The 20440-nt window shown below is 60.6% G+C and overlaps 2 protein-coding genes across 3 annotated transcripts in view; both read left to right on the forward strand.

Moving 5' to 3' along the window:
• SRRM3 (serine/arginine repetitive matrix 3) overlaps positions 1 to 15350 on the forward strand; it is a 30280-nt gene extending 14930 nt beyond the window's left edge. Inside the window, exons 4-15 of one of the 2 annotated variants that reach the window (XM_085557533.1) lie at positions 588 to 722; positions 823 to 903; positions 1286 to 1315; positions 1722 to 1790; positions 2085 to 2120; positions 2762 to 2812; positions 2913 to 3017; positions 3974 to 4145; positions 9660 to 9982; positions 10500 to 10727; positions 10945 to 11082; positions 12614 to 13139. In XM_085557533.1, the coding sequence (XP_085413659.1) occupies positions 588 to 722; positions 823 to 903; positions 1286 to 1315; positions 1722 to 1790; positions 2085 to 2120; positions 2762 to 2812; positions 2913 to 3017; positions 3974 to 4145; positions 9660 to 9982; positions 10500 to 10727; positions 10945 to 11082; positions 12614 to 12896 (1651 nt within the window). In that variant the 3' untranslated portion in view covers positions 12897 to 13139. Of the gene's footprint in view, positions 1 to 587; positions 723 to 822; positions 904 to 1285; positions 1316 to 1721; positions 1791 to 2084; positions 2121 to 2761; positions 2813 to 2912; positions 3018 to 3973; positions 4146 to 9659; positions 9983 to 10499; positions 10728 to 10944; positions 11083 to 12613; positions 13140 to 13191 lie in introns of those variants that run through there. The other variant, XM_085557534.1, reaches the window with a different exon arrangement.
• A 1939-nt stretch (positions 15351 to 17289) lies between these two features.
• Positions 17290 to 19173, forward strand: HSPB1 (heat shock protein family B (small) member 1). The gene is made up of 3 exons (XM_077787622.2): positions 17290 to 17804; positions 18542 to 18605; positions 18823 to 19173. The coding sequence occupies exons 1-3, from the start codon at positions 17444 to 17446 to the stop codon at positions 18980 to 18982; spliced, it is 585 nt and encodes a 194-aa protein (XP_077643748.1). The 5' UTR covers positions 17290 to 17443; the 3' UTR covers positions 18983 to 19173.
• The last annotated feature ends 1267 nt before the right edge of the window (positions 19174 to 20440 follow it).

The raw sequence follows: 20440 nt of genomic DNA on the forward strand, positions 1-20440 counted from the left end.
GAGAGAGAGAGAGAGAGACCCTGTTGGCTCTAGGCATGGTGTCCCCCCACCCCTTCTTCACCTGGCCCTAGGAGGGTCACTGAGCATTACCTGCCTGAAGCTCCAGTGCTGAGCTGGTGGCACTGTGGGGTGCTGGCCTCAAAGCCCAGATCATCCTGGGCAGTTCCCACCTAAATTTCCACTGCTGGTCTTCTGCCAGCTCCTCTAACCCTTATCCAGCCCTGCAACACACCTGGGCTGACCCAGCCTCACATTCAGCCCCAGCACTTGAGCAAAGCCAAAAGCGGCTCGAGTGAGGCTGAGGCTGGGCCCTGTGGGGACATGGTGGCCCGAGTCTCAGTGTCCCTGTGCTGGCCTGGTGGGGATCTCTGCAGGGATGGGAGCCACAGGAATACCCTGAGCAGACCTCCACCCTGGGACATTGCTCTGTGTGGACATCAAGGGACATGACCAAGGTCCCCTGGGGATGCTGTGGCAGAGGGAATGTCCCCCAACCTCTGTAGCTGCACCGGGGCTGGCCCAGCTGCTCTGGTGGGAAACAGGGAATGGGGATCCCCCAAATAATCCTGCTCTTCCTCCTTTGGCAGTGTGATAGAAAACCACCACGGGGTGGATGGGGAGGAGTACGAGGTGGAGTACCCTGACTATGGTGAGGGCTGCCTGCTGCAGTGCGACTGCTCGGCCGAGTGCTACCGCGAGGACAGCGGCCACCGCGAGTACAGGTGGATTTGGGGACCTGCTGTGCACAGGGTCCCACCCAGGGACAGAGGCCAGGGGCCTGTCCCTTCTTCTTTTCCCAACCTTATCTGCTGTCTCCCACAGATTGAAAAGGCGCTCGAGCAGCTCCACCTCTCCTCCACCCAAGAAGAAAAAGAAGAAGAAATCAGGGCACCGCCGGAGCCGGTGAGTCCTTGGCTGTCCCCGTGCTGTCCCCTCTCTCTGGAGGGCAGCTCTCACCTCCCAGCTCAGCCCTTTGCCAGGCTCTGGAGGGGCAAGTCACCTCAGTTTGGGGGGCAGAACATCCCTGAATGTGCACCCTTAAGAGGTGCAACGCATCTGCATGTATTGATACTGCAACACACGTGTGTGCACACACCTACTGCATGCACTGGTGGGACCTTGCCTGGTCCATGTGGGGAAGGAGCTCACTGCCACGGGGCACAGCACCAGGCAGTATGTGGCCCTGTGAAGGGTCTATCTACCCCAAACCTCACCACTTAGCCCTGGTTGCCTGGGCAGGATGCTGTCCCTAATGTCCCTTTCTTCTCTGCCTTTCCCATGGCAGCAAAAAGAGGAAACCTGGCTCAGAGCGCAGGTGAGTGACCACTGGGCTGGGTGGGCTGTGGGGTCCCCTCTGGGTTTGCAAGGCCATTGGGCACAGGCTGGCCTTTGCCACCCACTGTCCCCTTCTGAAATCCCACTGGGAACTGGCCAATTTGTCTCCTGCTGGAGGCTGTAGAGCCCACGAGGTGGCAATGAGACACAGCAGGATTTGGGCATTCCAGAACTGAAGGCAACCAGAGCCCTTCTGCCAAAATTCCCTTTCTGTCCCCCAGCTCAAACCCCCCAGGAAATAACTGCCTTGTGATGTTCATGCACCCCATGGGGTGGTCCAGGGGAAGCAATGTGGCTGGGGGTGATGGGACCAGGTTCCCCTGGGCCAGGAGGAAGAGGCTGGGGAGTCCCTTGCTCTCTGCTCAAGGGCACCCACTTCCCTCTAGCTGTGACAGCTCTTCACCCATCCGCAAGGAAAAGAAAAAGAAGACTGGAAAGAAACACAGACGTGACAGGTAGGGTGGACACAACAGCAGGCTGGGGACAGCAGGGGTGGTTGGGGACAGAGGGGCTCCTTGGGGCTGCTCAGGTCCTTGGGGTGGGGTGGGATTTAGAGGATAGGGATGGACTCTGATGACTTTTCATGGGGCCATCACCTCCTCACAGCCACTGTCACCTGCCTCATCCAGTGACCCACCTCGGGGCCATCTCCCTATCCTTCTCCTCATCCCTGGAAACTGCCCAGCCCTTGCTCCCTGCTGGCCAGACCAGTTTATCTCCTTCATCTCTGCCTCCTCTTCCTCCCTCAGGTCTGAATCGGGGTCACGAAAAAAGAGAAGACACAGGTAAGAGTGACAGCTACCAAGAGCCACCCCAGTGCCACCAGCTGCCAGCTTGCCCTGCCAGGGACCCCCTGTGTCCTGCCCTCCTGCTGTCCCCTCCCCTCTGCCCATCGTGATGAGCCTCCTCACCCCACACTGCTGTGTGTCCTCTGCCCTTGGACGTGGCACAAGGCCACTCTGGCTGACTGTGGGGCCCCAAATGTCCCCCAGGGGAGGAGGGAGGATCCCAGGAAGCCGTGGCCAGGGCAAACCTTTACAATTGCCCTGTTCTGCAGATGCCCTCTGCCAACACTGCTATTTTAAGGTGAAAGGAGTGAAAAACAGAGGGTGCCAGAGAGGGCACAAGGTAAAACAGGTGTGGGGGGTGACAATGGGCCTGAGCCCTGAGGATGCTAAGCAGACCCAGTCCCCCTCTTTTCTCCTGCCTGGTCTCACCAACCTGCTCCTGACCTCACAGTCCTCCCAAATCAATTCCATCTGGGATCCCCACCACGCTTTGAACCTCAGTGGAGCCCAGCTCCAGAGCAGGCAGGTCCTTCCCCTCTCTCCTCCCCCAAAAGCCTCGGTGTCTCTGGGGGGCTGGGACAGCCACCCCCAGGTGCTGCCCCCACTCCCACATCCGCAGCTTTCGGCTCTTCCCGCAGGTCCCGAAGCCCCAAGAACAAACGGAAAGAGAAAAACAAAGAGCGCAAGAGGTGAGGGGGCGGGCAGGCGGGGGCGGCGGGGCTCTCTGTGTCCCTGCGTGTCCCCGCGGCGGCTCAGCCTGTCCCTCGGCCCCGGCCGCCCTCTCCGCAGGTCCCGCAGCGAGTCCCCGGCCTGGCGCTCGCACCGCCGCAGCTCCTGCAGCTCCCACAGCGCCTCGCTCTCCTCCGACGACAGCGGCTCTAAATCCCCGGGCAGGTAGGGACGGTCCGGGACCCCACCAGCCTCCAGCCTCTGCGGTGGGATCCTGTGGGGTAGAGAGCAGGGACAAGTCCTTGTGATGGACACACTTGTGTGGTAGAGGGCAGGGAGGTGGGTGGCAGAGGTGTCCCAGGGATGGAGACCTTGGAGGATGGAGGGCAGAGGCGGGTGGCAGAGGTGTCCTAGGATGGGTACCCTGGGGGATGGAGGGCAGAGGGTGGGTGGCAGAGGCGTCCCAGAGATGGAGACCTTGGAGGATGGAGGGCAGAGGCAAGTGATAGAGGTGTCGTGCCCCAAAGATGGAGACCTTGAAGGATGGAGGGCAGAAGGTGGGTGGCAGAGGTGTCCCAGGGATGGGTACCCTGGGGGATGGAGGGCAGAAGGTGGGTGGCAGAGGTGTCCCAGAGATGGAGACCTTGAAGGATGGAGGGCAGAAGGTGGGTGGCAGAGGTGTCCTAGGATGGGTACCCTGGGGGACGGAGGGCAGAAGGTGGGTGGCAGAGGTGTCCCAGGGATGGGTACCCTGAGGGACAGAAGGCAGAAGGTGGGTGGCAGAGGTGTCCCAGGGATGGAGACCTTGGAGGATGGAGGGCAGAGGCGGGTGGCAGAGGTGTCCTAGGATGGGTACCCTGGGGGATGGAGGGCAGAAGGTGGGTGGCAGAGGTGTCCCAGGGATGGGTACCCTGGGGGATGGAGGGCAGAGGCAGGTGGCAGAGACATCCCTGAGACAGGTATAGAGCGGAGTGGGATGGTGCTGCAGCATCTCTGGAAGGTTTGGGAGCATGACGGGATTTCAATTTTTAGCCAAAGAAAGCACGAAGCACCAATTCTCACCCCATTTCTGGCGTCGGCCAAGCCTGGGCTGCAGCCAGCGGCTCTGCCGGAGCCGGACCAAGGGCGGGGCCGGGCTCGGGGCCGGGGGTGCCGGCATCTGACGGTGCGGTTCTCCTCAGGCTGAGCCCCAAGCGCCGGCAGGATGGCCCCAAGGGCAGCAGCGCCCGCTCCAGCCGCAGCCCGTCCTCGCCCTCGCCCCAGCGCTCGGCCTCGCCGCACCAGAACGGGCACAAGGGCAGCGCCCAGAACGGCCGCCACAGCCACGGCGCCCCGCTGCCGGAGCCCTCGGATGTACGTAGGCTTTTCTTGGATCACTCTTCGCTTCCCTCCCTTCCTCCCTCCACAGGACTGCCCCCCTGCTCTCCTGTCCCCTCCTTCCCCGCTCGCTCGGCTCCCTGCCCTGCCCAAGCGGAGCACCCGGGGGAGATGTGGGGTGCAGGTTGCACCTTCCCAGCGCTCACCAGCCCTGTGCTGGGTGCACGATCTCCCCGGGGGAGCCAGCCCATCACCCTGAGGCAGGGATCAGGGCAGCCAACAGGTCATCCCTCTCCCAAAGCCACACGTCGCCCTGCGGATGTCATCCCCACTCCGGGATAATGGCTTGGCAGGCCAGCATCACCTGCCGAGGTCACCACCAGGCTCAGCACCTCCCTGAGATTGATCCCAAGTAGCCAAGAAACGGCCAAAGCAGGAAAATTATTTTTTGCCCACCAGCCCCAACTCTCCCTAGTGCCAAGGGGCCAGCAGCAGTGCTCAGGACCCCAACACCCAGGCTGGCCAAGTTAGGGTTTGGAGGGGATTCGATGCTGGATGCTCAGATTTTAAGACCTTGAGGTCCCCATGAGGTGACATCGGAGCTGAGCATCCCCAGCTCTGCCTCAACATCTCGAGGGTCTTGCTGAAGCCCTGGGGGCTGCTCCCCTGCTAACCCAGTGGGCTCAGGGGCCAGCCCCAGTTTAACCAGTGCTGGGATGGTGAGGAGCCTGCCTTGGCTGAGGGAGGGCCGGAGGCAGGGCTGAGTGAAGGACGGGCTGCAGGACTCCACCCATGGAGCGCTCACAGGTCCCCTCTTGCCCCAGGGAACTTTATTCCCACAGGTGAGGTCCTGGGCTGGCAGCACCCAACGCTGACACCCCAACACCTGCAGGGCCGGGGGCACCCCGGGAAACGGGGCCAGGAGCCCCCGACCCCACATCCACGTCCCCTTCACCCTCCCCAGCCCAGCACCCCCCAGCAGCACCCAGCACCCTGCCCACCTCTCGGGGCACCTCTCTGCTTTCTTCTTTCCTGTGGTTTCGGCTGGGGCGTGGGGGGGTTCGGGTGCCGAGGCGCCGCCCCCGGGCGCCCGGCTGGCCCCGCTCTCCCCCTGCCCACCCCAGCATCGCCCAGGCCGCCGAGCTCGCTTGGCTCCCCGGCACCAGCGGGACTTTTCTCCAACAACTTGCTCTCTTTCTCTCTCTCTCTCTCTCTTTCTTTCTCTCTCTGGTTTCTATTTTTTATTTTTTTTTTCTTTTTAATCCCATCTGTGTTTTTCTTTAGCCTCCCATTTGAAAAAAACCCAAACGGTAATATACACTTCCATTTCTTGCTCAGCAGAAGCAGGGACGAGGGGGAGGGAAGGGCAATGAAACGTGCTGTTTTTTCCCGCCCCCTTGTTTTAGTTTCCTTTCTCATGATTTATTTTCTTTTCCCTTGTGATGTACAGAAATGCAAACGATATATATTTCTCTTCTTTTTATTTCCCCCCCACCCCGTCGTCGTCGTGTTGTTCTAGAATTTTTTGCTTTTGTGTGTGTTAATGTGGAGAAGAAAAAAAAAAAAAACAAACAACAGAACAAAAACAAAAACCCGATGTGTTTTCTAAATATTTACGACGGCTGAACATTGTATTTCCATTTTCTATCTTTTGAACAAGGAATTTAAAAGGGAAGGGAACCCAGCAGCTCTACATTGCAAAGGAGCGAATTTGCCTTTTTCCTCCTCAAATTGGCAACTGCGCGGTGTCCTCGGCTGGACCCTGGTGCCGTGGCGAGCTTTTCCTCGCCGGCTGCAGGATGAGGCCGCTGGGTGCGGGGCTATCCCGCATCCTGCATCCCGGCAGACCCTCCAAAAACTCCTGCCCACCCCAGCACCCCCAGAGCCGCCGGGAGCCAGGGATGCCCCGGGGCGCTGCGCGGCGTTGCCTTCCCTTTTAAACACCCAGTCCTGTCTCCATCCATCCCTGCTGCCTTCCCAGCCTTCCTCCCGGGTCTCTCCTCCTCCTCCTCGCCCACACGCACCCTCCAGCCCCTCTCTTTCTCCGGTTTTCTTTGGGCCAACACAACCCGACATCCCCCGCCGTGTCCCACCTCCATCCATCGCCTTTCCCTGCATGTTGTCCGCGACTTTGCCGTGTCATAGGGTGACTTTTAAAGACTGAAGCGCAGCCTGGTCGGGTTACAGACACCAGCCAGCCACCTCCCCGCGGACCCCCCCGCCGGCCTCAGCCTTCCAAATAAAAAACCAACCAACCAAACAAACAAAAGTTCTTAAAAAAGTAAATAAAAATTAGACGCGAAAGAGACCAATTTAAAAAATAAGTTTAAAAAATTCTAAGCAAAGCAAACGGGATTAGCCGAGGGGTCTGGATCGCCGTACTAAAGAGTCCTTGTCTTTTTCCCATTCTGCCCTCCAAATGTGGAGATTATTGTTTTCTTTTTTTATTATTGCATTCCTGTCACTGCCAATTCCAAAGGTAGGTATTTTGTCCACCTCTGCACGTTCACTTCTGCAGATGAGCCTGTTGAAAAGCACCGTAGCTTGATTTAATGTTATTTTCTCTTTCTTTCTGACTTTCTTTCTCTTTCTTTCTCACTCCCCTTCTCTGTCTCTCATTTTGTCTCTTTTTGGTGGCTATATATAATTTTTTTTTATTTGTATGGTTTTCCCCAGTTAGCTGCAAAGCCATGCTCTTCTCTTATGTTTTTTTTAATTTTTTTTTTTTTTTTGCCCTGTCCACGTAATATTTTTTTTCTTTCTTCCCCCCTTTTCTCTTCCCCGTCTCCTCGTGCTGTCGGTAGAATGCATTTCTGTGTCTTTCAGCCCTCCGAATTTGTGTTCGTTTCCATTCAGGGGCCGAGCACGGCTGTTCCCTTTCAGTCCCCCATTAGTGGCCGGGTAATGAAAGGGAATATATTTAGGGAGAAATAGGGCAGTGGCTATGGGTAGAAGCGGGCACAGGGGGTTTTGGGGTGATAGATGGGGCAAGAAATGAGAAATCTGGGGAGATGTGTGGATTTAGCCCCTCTTCAGGGGGAAAAAGCCCAGCTCAGGGAAAATACTGAGGGAGGCTGCAGTAGGGAAAGGTTTAACTCTTCCTGCGGGGAGAAAGCAGGTCCAGGACATCCCAGTCTGCGAGGGGCAGGCGACAGCATCCCTGCCCTGGCTGTCCATCCCTGCAAGTGCCCAGTGTGTGTTTTCCCTCTTAGGCTGAGTCTTTGACAATTTGGGTTTATTCGGGATGCTTTTACCTTTGCTGCCTTCCTGCACGCCAGGGCAGGAGACTCCAGGGTGGGAACCCTGCATCCCACAGCCCGACCCACGGCACGGCCAGCCAGTGCCAAAATGCCACCCTGGGAAAGAGGAACCCTCTCTCTTTCTCTCTTCATCGTCCTCTTCTTCTTCATCATCTTCTCTGCTTTAATGTTCCTCTCCTGGGATGCAGGGCTGGCATGGGCTCCCCTGATCCCCCTTCGTGGGCTGCTGATCCCCCTGGAGCTGATCCATGTCCCCCGATGCTTGCAGGGCAGCTGGGCAGGGCTGATCATCACTGCCAGCCTCCCCCTCACTGCAGCCGTTGCATCAGCAACTGTTTTTTAATCAAACCCCCAAATCCCCCCATTTTAGCTTCAGTTTTCTGCTCTGTGGCTGGAGGGATTGGCTTTTCCATGGGGGCAAGGAGGTGGTGGTGTGTGGAGCAGTCTGGGATGCTCAGGGACACGGAAGCTTCACGTTCCTTTTGCAGCATCTTCATGGTGGTCCCCAGAATCCCAGCCCTTATTTTTTGGAGGGAGAAAAGTGGCATTGAGAACACGGTGGGATGGGTGGAGAGAACCTCAGCCTCAAGGATTCACTGACCATCCATTGGTGTATTTGGGGCAAGGGGATGATGAGGAACTGGGCTCACCAGCCTGGGCATGGTGACACAATCCTGGCACCATCCCAATATCCCTGAACCCCTTTTGACCCCCTCGGCTGGACTCAGCGCTGCCCTGGGCAGGGTTCACCCTTCCAGGGATTCTCAGGGACCTGGCACCGGGCTGTGGCTGGGGAGAAGGAGACCCCAAAGCTCCCTGAGCTGGGGTTTGCCAGCTTGGTCAGGACTGGTGTTGCAGGAGCCGTTTCCACCCATCTTTTTTGGTCTCGTGGTGTTTGCAAAGATGGGGGGAATATCCAGGCAGCGTTTGTGGCTCAGAGGAGCTGAGATTTGGGAGCCTCAGGGCTGGGCAAAATCCTTTAAGATCTCAGTGAGAGCCTGGCTCAGGGCTTGGCCACGCTGGTGGCCCAAGGTTTCCCCTCCCCGTAGGAGAAGTGAGTTGGTTTGTTTTATTTCTCCTCTCTCTGGCTCTGTCTCTGTCTCTCCTCCTTCTCTCGCTCTTTCTTTCTCTCTTGCATTTTTGTGAATCTAATGATGCACTTATATTGCCCCGCTTTTCCCTTCTCTTCATACCTTACCTACTAAAGGAGGAAATGCCACTTTTTTGGTAAGTGGATGTTAACCAAGAGGGACTTAAAAAAAAAAAAAAAGCATATAATGGAAAAAAAAAAAAAAAAAGGAAGCAGAAAGCAAAGTCTGTGTTGAGTGCTGATGAGGACTTAGCAGTTCCCTGCAGAGTCACAGCTAACAGCTCAATGCGTGTCCCAGGAAGAGCTCAGAGACATTCGTTTATCTCAGTAACGAGGACATTTGTGAAGTTTTGCTTTGTATTTAATTTATTTATTTCTATTTTTTTTTTAAGTTTTATTTGATTTGGATGGTTTTTTCTTCTTTTTTGTTGGTTTCTTTTATGCCTTCTCGCCCCCCCCGGCCCCCCTCCTCTGCCTTGCCCTCCATTGTCGCTCTGTGCCGTTTTTTCCTCGTTTCTGGATTTGTTTTAAGCCGAAAGCTGTTCTATCGATAAAAACTACACGTATCGGAACATATATCTCTATATATGTGCATGCCTCAGTGTGAGCAGACCCCATCACCTCCAGCCCTCTTTGGTTCGACCCTTTCCCCTCGGCTCAGTCTGATTTACTCTCCCCCACTGCCTCACCGTCCCTCCTCTCATCTGTTCTTTTTTTCCTTTTGTTTTTCCCCCATTTTCCTTCCTTCGTTTGGGTTTTATCCCCCTTTTCCCTTCCCCTTTTTTGGTCGGGGCGGGCGGGTGCCAGGGTTTGCTTTATCCCCTCTCCAAGTGTTTTTTGGTGGGGAGGGGGGTTGTTTCTTCCCCTTCAAGCTCTCCCTCCCCGACGACTTGGGGCTTTCTTGGATTTGTTTCTTTTCCTCCCATCCCACCCCTTCCTTTGGGTTTTTATTACGATTTAAGTTGAGTTATATTTTTTTGGCGTTTTGCATGCGGAGGTTTGCATGACCCACGTTGTTGAGGGCGAGAGGAAGGTGCAGAGTAGCGTCTGTGTAGCCTGCCTTATGCGATGTGCATTGACGTTGTGATCTGCGCCCCCGGGCCGGCGCCGCCCCGCTAAAATCCCCTTTCTCCTTCTTTCTTGTCTTCTTCCTCCCTTTCCTCCTCTCCCTCCTTCTCTCTCTCTCTCCTCCCTTGCCAGAGGCCGGCCTCGGCGTCCTCCTCTCCGCGGGCTCACGGCAGGACGGAGCCGCCGTCCCCCCGCAGCCGGGGGAGCCGCCACGGCGCCCGCAGCCCCCGCTCGGCCACGCCGGAGCGGGCCAAGCACGGCCACCGGCACCGCTCCCGCAGTGCCTCGCCGCCGCCCCGACACCGCGGCCAGAGCAAGGGGCGGCCCCCGGGCCCCCGGGAGCCGCCGCCGCTCAGCCCCGCCGGCTCCAGCAGCGACTCGGAGGGCTCGGCCGGCTCCCACCCCTACCACCCGCCGGCCGGCCCCGACAGGAACCACGGCGCGCACGGCAAGAAGTAAGGGAGTCCCCGGGATGGGGTCCCGCCGTCCCTGCCGGGGTGTGGGAGCCGGGCTCGGGTGTTTGGGGTGCAGCTCCCTGCGGGCACCTTAAATCCATCCAGCAAAGCCCTGGGGCTGAGCTGGGTTGGGATGCTCAAGGGATGGGAAAGGGACAGGAACGGGGATGGCAAATGAGGACGAGTTGGCGATGGGGACAGACCCGGGGATGGTGATAGGGAAGGGAATAAGGGTGGGGAAGAGCCACAGCGGGTCAGTGGTAGCACACTGTGGGAAGGGTCATCCCTGCAAGGGATTATCCCACTGCGAAGGGCAATGCCTGGATGGCAGCACGGGATTACAGCATCCCACAGGATGCGAGATGCCAAGCCAATGAAAGCCCCGTGCTTTACAGTCAGGGATGTAGCTCAGTCAAAAACCGGTGTTCCTAATGGGAGCCTGGGGTCCCTGGCTGCTGTGGGGACACCCTGCCAGCCAGGACGAGGTGCGAGGCGGTGCTGGCGTCTGCCTTCGCAGGGTGAAGGAGCGGCACCACCGCGGCCGGCCCAACAGCAGCTCGGAGTCGTCGGCCAAGCACTCCCGGCACGCCTCGGAGCGGAGGAAGAGCCCGTCCCCCAGCCCGGGCCAGCGCAGCAGCTCCTGGAGCTCCAGCGGCTCCCTCTCCAAGTCCCGCTCCCGCTCCCGGGACAAGAGAGCAGCGCGCAGCCGCTCCCGCTCGCCCTCGCCGAAAAAGCCAGCCAGCAGGTCAGGCTGGGGACAGGGACACGGGGACACGGCGGGTGCCAGCAGCGGGCTCAGAGGGCACCGCTGCCAGGGCGTCCCTGGCACTCGGGGAGGGGCCGCGCTGGTCACACCCAGCCCCAGGTGGGAGTGTGATCGTGCAGGGAGCTGCTGTCACAGGGTGTCCCTGCGTCCCTCGGGACCCCATTCCCTGACCGTTCTCCTCCTCCCCGCGCTGTAGAGAGAAGGACAACGAGCCCCGAACACGCCACGGTGATCCCGATCCCGCCCGCCCCCGGCGCCGTTCCCGGAGCTACTCCCCCATCAGGAAGCGGAGACGCGACTCCCCCAGCTTCATGGAGCCCAGGAGGATCACCAGGTGTGTCCTGGCATGTGGCAAAGGCTCTGCACGGGCTCTGCCACAGCCCGGGGCTGAGCTCTGCTGCCCGCTGAGCCCCGAGGGTGCCCGGGTGGGCAGATGGGGATGGATGGATGGATGGATGGATGGATGGATGATGGATGGATGGATGGATGGATGGATGGATGGATGGATGGATGGGTGATGGATGGATGGATGGATGGATGGATGGATGGATGGATGGATGATGGATGGATGGATGATGGATGGATGGATGGATGGATGGATGGATGGACAATGGATGGATGGATGGATGGTGGGATGGATGATGGATGGATGATGGATGGATGGAGGGATGATGGATGGATGGATGGATGGATGGACAGACAGATGGATGGATGGATGATGGATGGATGGATGGATGGATGGATGTACAATGGATGGATGGATGGATGGTGGGATGGATGATGGATGGATGGAGGGATGATGGATGGATGGATGGATGGATGGACAGACAGATGGATGGATGGATAGATGGACGGACACACAGATGGACAACAGCAGCTCTGTGGATGCACAGATAGCTCTGAGGATGACTGGGTAAATCAGCTGGCCCAGACAGATGGGCAACCAGACTGCCTCCAATTCTGTGACCTCCTGATCTCTCCCTGTTTCGAGGCATGAAAACAGGAATTAATTTAATCCGCCTGTGCATACTCCAGCAATGTGCACGTCCGCAGTCACGTCTCTCCTGCCCTCCAAAAGCTGGTTTCCCCTCCTTGGGATCCTATTGCCTCAGGATCCTGAGCTGTAAGACAGGCAATATTTCGTGCCAGACAAAACACTGTGTGCATATGTAGCACCTCGTTAAGATGCAGCACTGGCAGCGGGGCGTGCCGAGCCGAGATTACCTCCTTCCTGACCTATTTGTCTCTCCCACTATCAGCTGGGTGGTCAGGGGGGGCTGGATTTTCAGAAATCTGCCTCCCTGTGGGAGGGATTTTGTTTTCCCTGGGCAGGACTGGAGTCGTCAGGAGGGAGGACAGGAGAAAGGACAGGAGGAACACTGCAGAGCCCACGGGTTAAAGCTCCCCACAGTCCTCCCTGATGGATGCCCTGGAAAGAGAATGGGCTGGGAAAGCTGCTCCCAGCCCAGCCCAAGTGCCGCTGTCTGGTTTTCCATCCCTCCTGCTCCATCCAGGTTTTCCCAGGATGTCCCCAGGGAGGTGGCAGGGCTCGGCTGGAGAACACAGTCCCTGTGGGGACTGTTCACCTCGCCCCCATCACCATCCTTGGGGTGGATGGGGATGGCAGACCCCGCTCTGCTCAGGGTTCAGGAGGAGCAGAGCCATTTCAGTGAGGTGCAGAGGGTGCTGTGGGGAGGGGGCAGCCAGGGAAACACCCCCAGCCCCCCCTGCCTGCCCCATAGCCCAGCCAGAAGCCCCAGGGCTTTTCTTTGCCCGCCTGCCCTGTCCCCAGTTCCCATCACACCCCTCCACCATGTGGTCCTACCTCAGTGATGCCAACTTCTCCTTTTCCATTTCATCCCAAGGTCCCTCCCGGAGAGCATCGCCGCCAGCCTGGCTCCCAGGGTAACCTTCCCCCTTCCTCCTCTTCCTCCTCCTCCTCCTCTTCCTCCTGGACCCCTCTGTGTCTCCTCACACCTTAGGATGCCCTCAGCACCCAGCCGCTCTCTGGTCTCATTAACACCAGCCTGGGAGAGGGGACAAGGGGCCGACTCCCGATGTCGCTGCCCCCTGTGTCCCCCCACCCCAGTGTCCCCGTGTCCCTCCTCATCCTCAGGCGCCAGCGGGCCGCAGCTCGCCTCCCGCTAATCCCGAACGTCTCTTTTTTCAGCAGCTTTCAATCTTTGGTGCGTGGGAAACACAAAAGCCACATTAACCTGCTCACTTTCTGCCCTCGACGCTGCCTAATCCAGGACTAACACCCCGGGGAGGGGGCAGGGGAGGAGGAGAGGGATGCACGGAAGGGGAGGCGATGCCGGGTGGCCGCATCCCGCCAGCCCGCAGCCGCTCCGAGCCCGCCCGCTGGGACGCTTGGCTGCCCCGGCTGAATGCTTGGCCGTGCCGGGGAGGGGGGGCTGACTCAGTTTCCCTTTTCCACTTGCAGCGCCCGCAAGCGTCCCATCCCTTACTACCGGCCCAGCCCCTCGTCCTCCAGCTCGCTGAGCACCTACTCGTACAGCCGGAGCCGCAGCCGCAGCTACGACAGCTCCAGCTCCAGCCGCAGCCGCAGCCGGACTCGCAGCCCCCCCAGCCGCTCCCGCAGCCCCAGCCGCAGCCCCAGCTACAACAGCCGCAGCAGCTCGGAGAGCGCCGGCTTCTGAGCCCCCGCAGCCCAGCTCGGCCCCTCCGTGCCACCTGCGCCCCCGGGAGGGTCGGCACCACCGGGGAGGTGCAAAGGAGCCGGGGGGATGCTAAGGATGGACCTGGCAGCGGGGGAAAAGCTCCGATGGCTCCTTGGAACGCCCTGGGAGGGGGTGGTTCCCCCCGCTGCGGGGTGTTTTGGGGTCGGGATGGGGAAGGGGAGGATCTCTTCTTGTTACTGCGAGTGCCGGGGTGGGGCGGGGCGGGGTGGGCGAGCACAGAGCGAGGGAACAAATGCTCTGCAGAGACCTTGGGACCTTGTCCCCTTGGCTGGGGACACCCCTGGGGTCCCCCTGTGCTGTTTTGGTTTTGTTTGACTGTTTTTTAGCACAAGAGCATCCCGGGGAGGTGGGCAGGGGGGGCAGGCTCAGCTGGAGGGTGTGATGCCAACCAGAGGTGAGCAAGGCCCTGTTTCCCCCAGCGAAGTTGTCCCCATGGGAGACAGAGGCTCTGCAAAACATTTGGGGTCCCCCCAGACCTGAGCACACGCCGAGCCATGGATGAACAAAGCCGGCAGCGCCTGTAATTCTCTTCCCAAGGGAGGAGATCCAGGGAAAAACGCTGCTTGTCCCAGCTCAGGAGCCGGCCCTGACACCCACCCACCCCCCCAGTTTGGGGGCACCGAGCTGTCACCCCCGGGAGCAGGGAGCTGCAGGGCCTAGGGCTGGGCAGGGGGAGCATCCAAACATCCTCTGGCATGTCCCACCTCTGGGCTCGCAGCCCCCAGGCCCCTCCTGCTCTGGGGGAAAAGTGGCTGCTTTTTAAACTGAATTATGGCAAGAGAGAGGCAGGAGGGTACCGGGCTTGGCCCGCCGCCCGGCTTTTGCAGGATTTTGCTGATTTCCCAAAAAAACAAAAGCCCCCAGGCGCTGAGGCCAGTCGTGCCCCGGGGGGTTGGTGTTCAGTGCCGGTGGCCCCGCGTTTTCCGGATGGCTGGAGCAGGACAATGGGGATGAGCCTCCCCGGCTGCGGGAGCAGCTGCCCGGATTAACCCGCCGCCCCTGGATGCAAAGCCAGGCTCCGGCGCTGGTTTCCAGCCTGCCGGGATCGGGAGGATCCTCCGGAGTCCAGCTCAGCCTCCTTAGCCGTGGCCTGGTGAACCAGAGGACCCGAGAGGACAGAGATGGGAGCGAAAGGGCACTTCAGGGTCAGCCTCCCAAACCTGGCATGTCAAGGCTCAGCCAGAGGCTGAGGATTCAGCGGCCCTTGGAGAAAAATCCCAGGAGCTGGGCAGTGCCAGCCCCTGGGTGTGCCAGCCACCCGCTGGCAGAGACACCTGAACAAGCAGAGGTGTTAGCAATGGGGTGAGCAGGTAAGGAGGGGACACACCCGTGGCACTCCATGGTACAGCTTGTCCCCAAGTGCCAGCCCCGGGCAGGGTGGCGGCTCTGGACTCGACTGTGGCAGGAGGAGGAGACAAAGGGTTCTGCTCCAGCCTGGGGAGATGGAGGACACGAGTTCCCCCAGCATCCCCGCAAGCCCCAAAACCCATCCCAGCAATTCCAGCCGCTGCCTCGCAGCCCCCGCGCCCCCATCGCCCCCGGGAAGCTCAGACTGGCCGCCGGAGCCCCAGCCCCGCTGGGACATGGGGGAATCCCCCGACAACACCGAACCCAAGCCAGCAGCGGGGGATTTCCCCCGTGGGGCCGCGGCTCCCAAAAACCCGAGACCCGACTGCAGCGGCGCCGCGGACCAGCCAGCACATCAGGGAAAAATTCCAGTCTTCCTCTTTTACAGTCTCTGTCTCCTGCCGCGGAGGGAGCCAACTGGAACAAATACTCTGTAGAAATACTTCAGTATTTTCCTGTCGCGCGTGCGCTCTCTCTCTGGGTTGTGAGTACAGCTGTAGATGCCGTGAGCTGGTGCAATTATAATAAATATACAGTATATATTGTAAATTACTCTGCTGGGCACTGAGAGGTTTCTTCCTGCCAGGAGCACGGCAGGGTTATCCCGCTCCTTTCATCTGCGGATCCATCCTGCTCTTCCCTCCGGCTCCACGTGGAGCAGCACCGCGAGTTTTGTGTCTGATCCCACCGGGATCCTGCTGTGTCCGTGGGGAACCCTCTGCCTCCTCCCCGGCCCCTCGCCGTCCTCCTGGCTCCCTGCATCCCTCCCTGCGTCACTCCCACTCGCCGGCCAGCTCCCATCCATCCTGCCTGCATTCCTCCCTGCATCCTCACCTGCATCTCTGCCTGCATCCCTCCCTTCTCTCCCACATCCCTGCAACTCTCCCATCCGTTCCATCCCTGCCTCATCCCTCTCCTGATCCCTCCCATCCCTCCCTGCTCCTCCCCGTATCCCTCCCATTTCCCTGCATCTCTCCCTGCATTCCCACCTGCCACTCTTCCATTGCTCCCCGCATCCCTCCTCTGATCCCCCCCTCCCTCCCAGCATCCCTCCCTGCATCTTCCTCTGCATCCTTCCCTGCATCCCCTCCATTTCCCTGCATCCCTGCCTGCATTTCTCCCCTCCCTCCCACATCCCCCTCGTCTCCCCGCATCCCTCCCACTCCCTCCTCCCTGCAGTGCCCCGTCTTCCCCTGGTTCCCTCCTCCCCAGCCGGCCGCAGCCCCCAGGGGATGCAGCCCCCAGCCCCACATGGCTCAGCTCCCCACAGCCCCTTCCCCCTCACCGCCATTCCAGAGTCACTCTGGGCTCTGCCCCAGGCAAAGGACACCCCCGAATCTGCTGCTGCTGCATCCCCTCCACTCCTGGAGGTCATAATTCCTGCACTGGGTGTGTCAGGGCTCAGGTGCCACCCACCCCCCTGTTCTCCAGGGCAAATGTGGGGCCAGAGGGGCACTGGGCGGAGGTGAGGGGCTCCCAGAGCCGCCAGGCTCGCTGGGCTGGCAAACAGCCCTTCCCCAGGATGGGAGCTTGGGCTCCAGCCCCACATGGGAATCCCTTCCTGGGTGCCAGGTGTGTGGAGAGACTTGGATGAGAGGATCCCCTCCAGCCCCCCCAGTCCCCTCCAGTCCCTCTCCCCCCCTGCAGCCCCCCTAACCCCATTATCACAATCAGCCCCCAGACCCCACTGGCTCCCCTCAAGTCCTGTGAGCCCCCACCAACCCCTACAGGTCCCATTGGCCCCCAACCCTCGGCAACCCCAAGGGGCCTCAGGGACCCTCACTCATGGGGACTGGAGCAGCCCAGCTTGGTGCTGGGGTTTCCTACCACGGTGCTGAGCACTGGAGCCACTGGAGTGCCAGAGGGCTGGGGGGCTCTGGAACCTTCTGGGTGACCTGGAGGGCTCTGGAACCTTCTGGATGACCTGGGAGGCTCTGGAACTTTCCAGCTGATGGGTGACCAGGAGCTGGGGGGCTCTGGAACCTTCTGGCTGATGGATGACCAGGAGCTGGGGGGCTCTGGAACCTTCTGGGTGACCTGGAGGGCTCTGGAACCTTCTGGATGACCTGGGAGGCTCTGGAACTTTCCAGCTGATGGGTGACCAGGACCTGGGGGGCTCTGGAACCTTCAGGGTGACCTGGGGGGTTCAGGAACCTTCTGGCCGGTGGATGAGCAGGAGCTGGGGGGGCTCTGGAACCTTCTGGGCGGCGGTGACGCAGCTCAGAGCCGCTCACGGCCTCCTGCCCTGACTCACCCGGCCATTCCCAGGCTGGCCCAGCCCCAGCCCCCTTCTCCCGCTGCCACGGGGCCGCATCCCGGGGATTGTTTTCCGGGCAGGCAGGCGGGAGAGGCCGGGAGCCGCTCCAAGGGCCATCCATCACTGCCAAGCAGGCCGAGCCCGTGGCGATGAAAGGAGGACGGACACGTCCCTGGCAGGGGTCCCCGGAGGCTGCCAGCCCCCTCCCCGCACACCACCCACCGCGGCTGCGGCTGCGTGCGGCCGCCCCAACCCCGGGCCAGCTTCTCGTCCCTTCCCCGGGGCTGCCGCGATTTCCATTAATAGCCAGCTGAGCTGCCCGGCTAAAAATAACCCCGGGCCCTCTTCATAAGGCCCCGCCGGCCGCGCCGCCGGCAGCCCCGCACGCCATGGCCGAGCGCCGCGTCCCCTTCACCTTCCTGCGCAGCCCCAGCTGGGACCCCTTCCGCGACTGGTACCATGGCAGCCGCCTCTTCGACCAGTCCTTCGGGATGCCCCACATCCCCGAGGATTGGTACAAGTGGCCCAGCGGCAGCGCCTGGCCCGGTTATTTCCGCCTGCTGCCCCGGGAGAGCGCCCTGATGCCCGCGCCCGGCTCGGCCCTCGGGCAGGCGCTGAGCCGCCAGCTCAGCAGCGGCATCTCCGAGATCCGCCAGACCGCCGACAGCTGGAAGGTCACCTTGGACGTCAACCACTTCGCACCCGAGGAGCTGGTGGTCAAGACCAAGGATAACATCGTGGAGATAACCGGTGGGTGCTGCGGTGGGGCTCTGCGGGGTGCCCCGGCTCTGGAGATTGCTGGGGGGAAAGGTGGAATAAGGGATGGGAATAGGGGAGGGAAGGAAAAGCAGGAGGAGGGGAGGAGAAAGGGAAAGGGAAAGAGAAAATCGAGGCACGGAGGGAGGCCCAGCATTACAGCTCAGTCTCAGGTGCAGAGACCACCCCCCCCCCCACCCCCAGCCCCATAGATTGACCCCTTGATGCTGTTCTGGAAGGATACAGGGAGGGACCCCTGGCTGGAGCCACAGAGGGACCCCGGGGGTGATGTGGGGTGTCATGAGCCCTGCTGTCCCTGCGCTCCCCACAGCACCCTGGATGCTGTGACAAAACCCAGATCTGTGGCACGAGGCCAGGATGTGCTCCCTGCCGGGTGAGGGGGGCCTGGGAATGGGGGCAATTCCCCAGCCAGATGAATTCAGGGTGCAGGCCCAGGGAGAGGGGATTGCTCAATCTCCAGCCCTGCCAAGCTGTGGGGCCAGCTGGCTGCTGTTGTGGCCTTTGGCCACCCCCAGCTCCTGGCACTGCACTTTCCTCTGCTTAAATCAGGGGGATGCACCCAGAGTGGCCCTGCAGAGGGGCTCCCCAAGTTGCTCCAGGCTGAGATTATGGCAAAAGCCCCAGGATGGGCAGAATCAGCCCCTCACAAGTGTTGGGGTGGGGCAGGAAGGTCCCCACCCAGCCCATTGCGAGGTTTTGTTTCCTTCCAGGCAAACACGAGGAGAAGCAGGATGAGCACGGCTTCATCTCCAGGTGCTTCACCCGAAAATACACGTAAGTACCAGGGAGGGGGGGAGACACCTGATACAGCCCCCAATGTCTTTGGGGACGTTTTCCCACCCACCCATCCCCTCCAAAGCACACTGGCCAAACTGGGAATGCTGCTCAGCCAAACTGGGAGTGGGAGAGGCAGCAATTTGGGGCTGAGCATTGCACGCCCTGGGTTGGTGCTGCAGCAGTTACCTCCCCCTCCTCTTCCCTCCCCTCCCAGCCTTCCCCCTGGCGTCGAAGCCACGGCCGTGCGCTCCTCGCTGTCTCCCGATGGAATGCTGACGGTGGAGGCTCCCCTGCCCAAACCCGCCATCCAGTCTGCCGAAATCACCATCCCCGTCACCGTGGAGAGCCAGGCCAAGGAGCCGGCCAAGAAGTAGGCGGCACCGAGGAGGAGGAGACGGAGGAGGAGGAAGAGGAGAAGCCGCTGCTGCCCCCCCCCCGCCCCCAGCTGCTCCCTCACACCCACCCCCTTTTTACTGTTAATTTTGTACTCGCCCTGCCACTGAGTGCCTTGAATAAATGTGAAGGAACCGACAGAATCAGCCGGAATAAAAGCTGGTGAAAGAAACCTGTCCTTGTGGCGTGTCTGCCCCGCTGCTGGGAGCTGCACCGGGACCAGAGCACCGGGACGGGGCTGCCTGGGGCCAGAGGGGCCAGCAGGATCCCTGAGCCCTGCCTGCAACTGGGGTCTGTAACCCAGGGCTCCACATCCCAGGCGTTCTCATCACAAGTCTTCACAACCTGGGCTCAGCATCCTGGGGTCAGTGTCCCAAACTTTCAGACCCTGAGTCTCCCCACCCTGGCAATCCCACACCTGGGTCTCCTACATCTCAGCTCTCCATATCCACCTCCAGCATTCTGGGGGCTTTACATCCCGGGTCTCCAACACCTCTGGTGTTCACATGCAAGGTCTCCAACATCCCTGCCTCAGCATCCCAGTTTCCCACAATCTGGGTCTCCTACAGCCCAGGTGTCTCCAGTCCCGCATCTCAGCACAGTGAGTCCCTCATCCCTGCTCTCCCACACTCAGGGTCTCCACATGCCCTATCAGGGAATATTTGGGGTTTCCACAGCCCAGTGTCACCATCCTGGGATGCTGCATCCTTCAAAACCAAGTGCACAAACACCCCTTTGTGTCAGAGAGCAAAGAGGAGCTTCATGGGCAGGAACTCACCCAGCAGTGCAGCCCCTCGAGCCCTGCCCTGCAGTGCTTCCCCTTCCCTCCACCCCGTTGTCTGGGGGGCTGCTTGGGGGTCCAGCTCAGGGGCCGCAGCTCCCTGGGGGCTGAAGTGGGGCTGGGTCGGGGTCCCGGTGCCATTTGGCCCCCGCTGGCCCCGTGCCCCCCGTGCCCCCGGGGCTCCGGGCAGGACTGGCCCTACATGGCCGAGGTCAGGCCCATGGCCTCGATGTCCCCCGATGTTCCCTGCTCCGTCAAATCCCACTAATCCCCCTGAGTCATCCCGCTGGCAGACGCTGACCTGCGAGGAATCCTGCAGCTGCGGGGCCCCTCTCCGAGCTCTGGGGGCTCCAGGCACCCCCGGCCCCCCGGCCCTCTGCCCAGCGGGCTGGGCTGTGATGGGTTTGGCAGATCCTGGGGATCGATTCCCGATCCCGGTGATCGATTCCTGCCCCGGGGGTCACGCCCGTGCTGGAGGGGTTCCCGTGTGTGCGAGCCCGGCTGTGAGGCTGTTCCAGCCCAGCGTGACCCGGGGCAGCCCCCGAGGAGCATCCCCGTCCCCTCCCCTCTCCCGTGGCCGCACCACGGTGACTTTTTCTTCCCCAAAAAAACATTTCCCGAGCCGGGAGCGGGGCCGTGGCAGCCCCACGGCGCTGCG

The sequence above is a fragment of the Lonchura striata genome, chromosome 19 (assembly GCF_050655825.1).
Source record: "Lonchura striata isolate lonStrDom1 chromosome 19, ASM5065582v1, whole genome shotgun sequence".
Classification (NCBI taxonomy): Eukaryota; Metazoa; Chordata; class Aves; order Passeriformes; family Estrildidae; genus Lonchura; species Lonchura striata.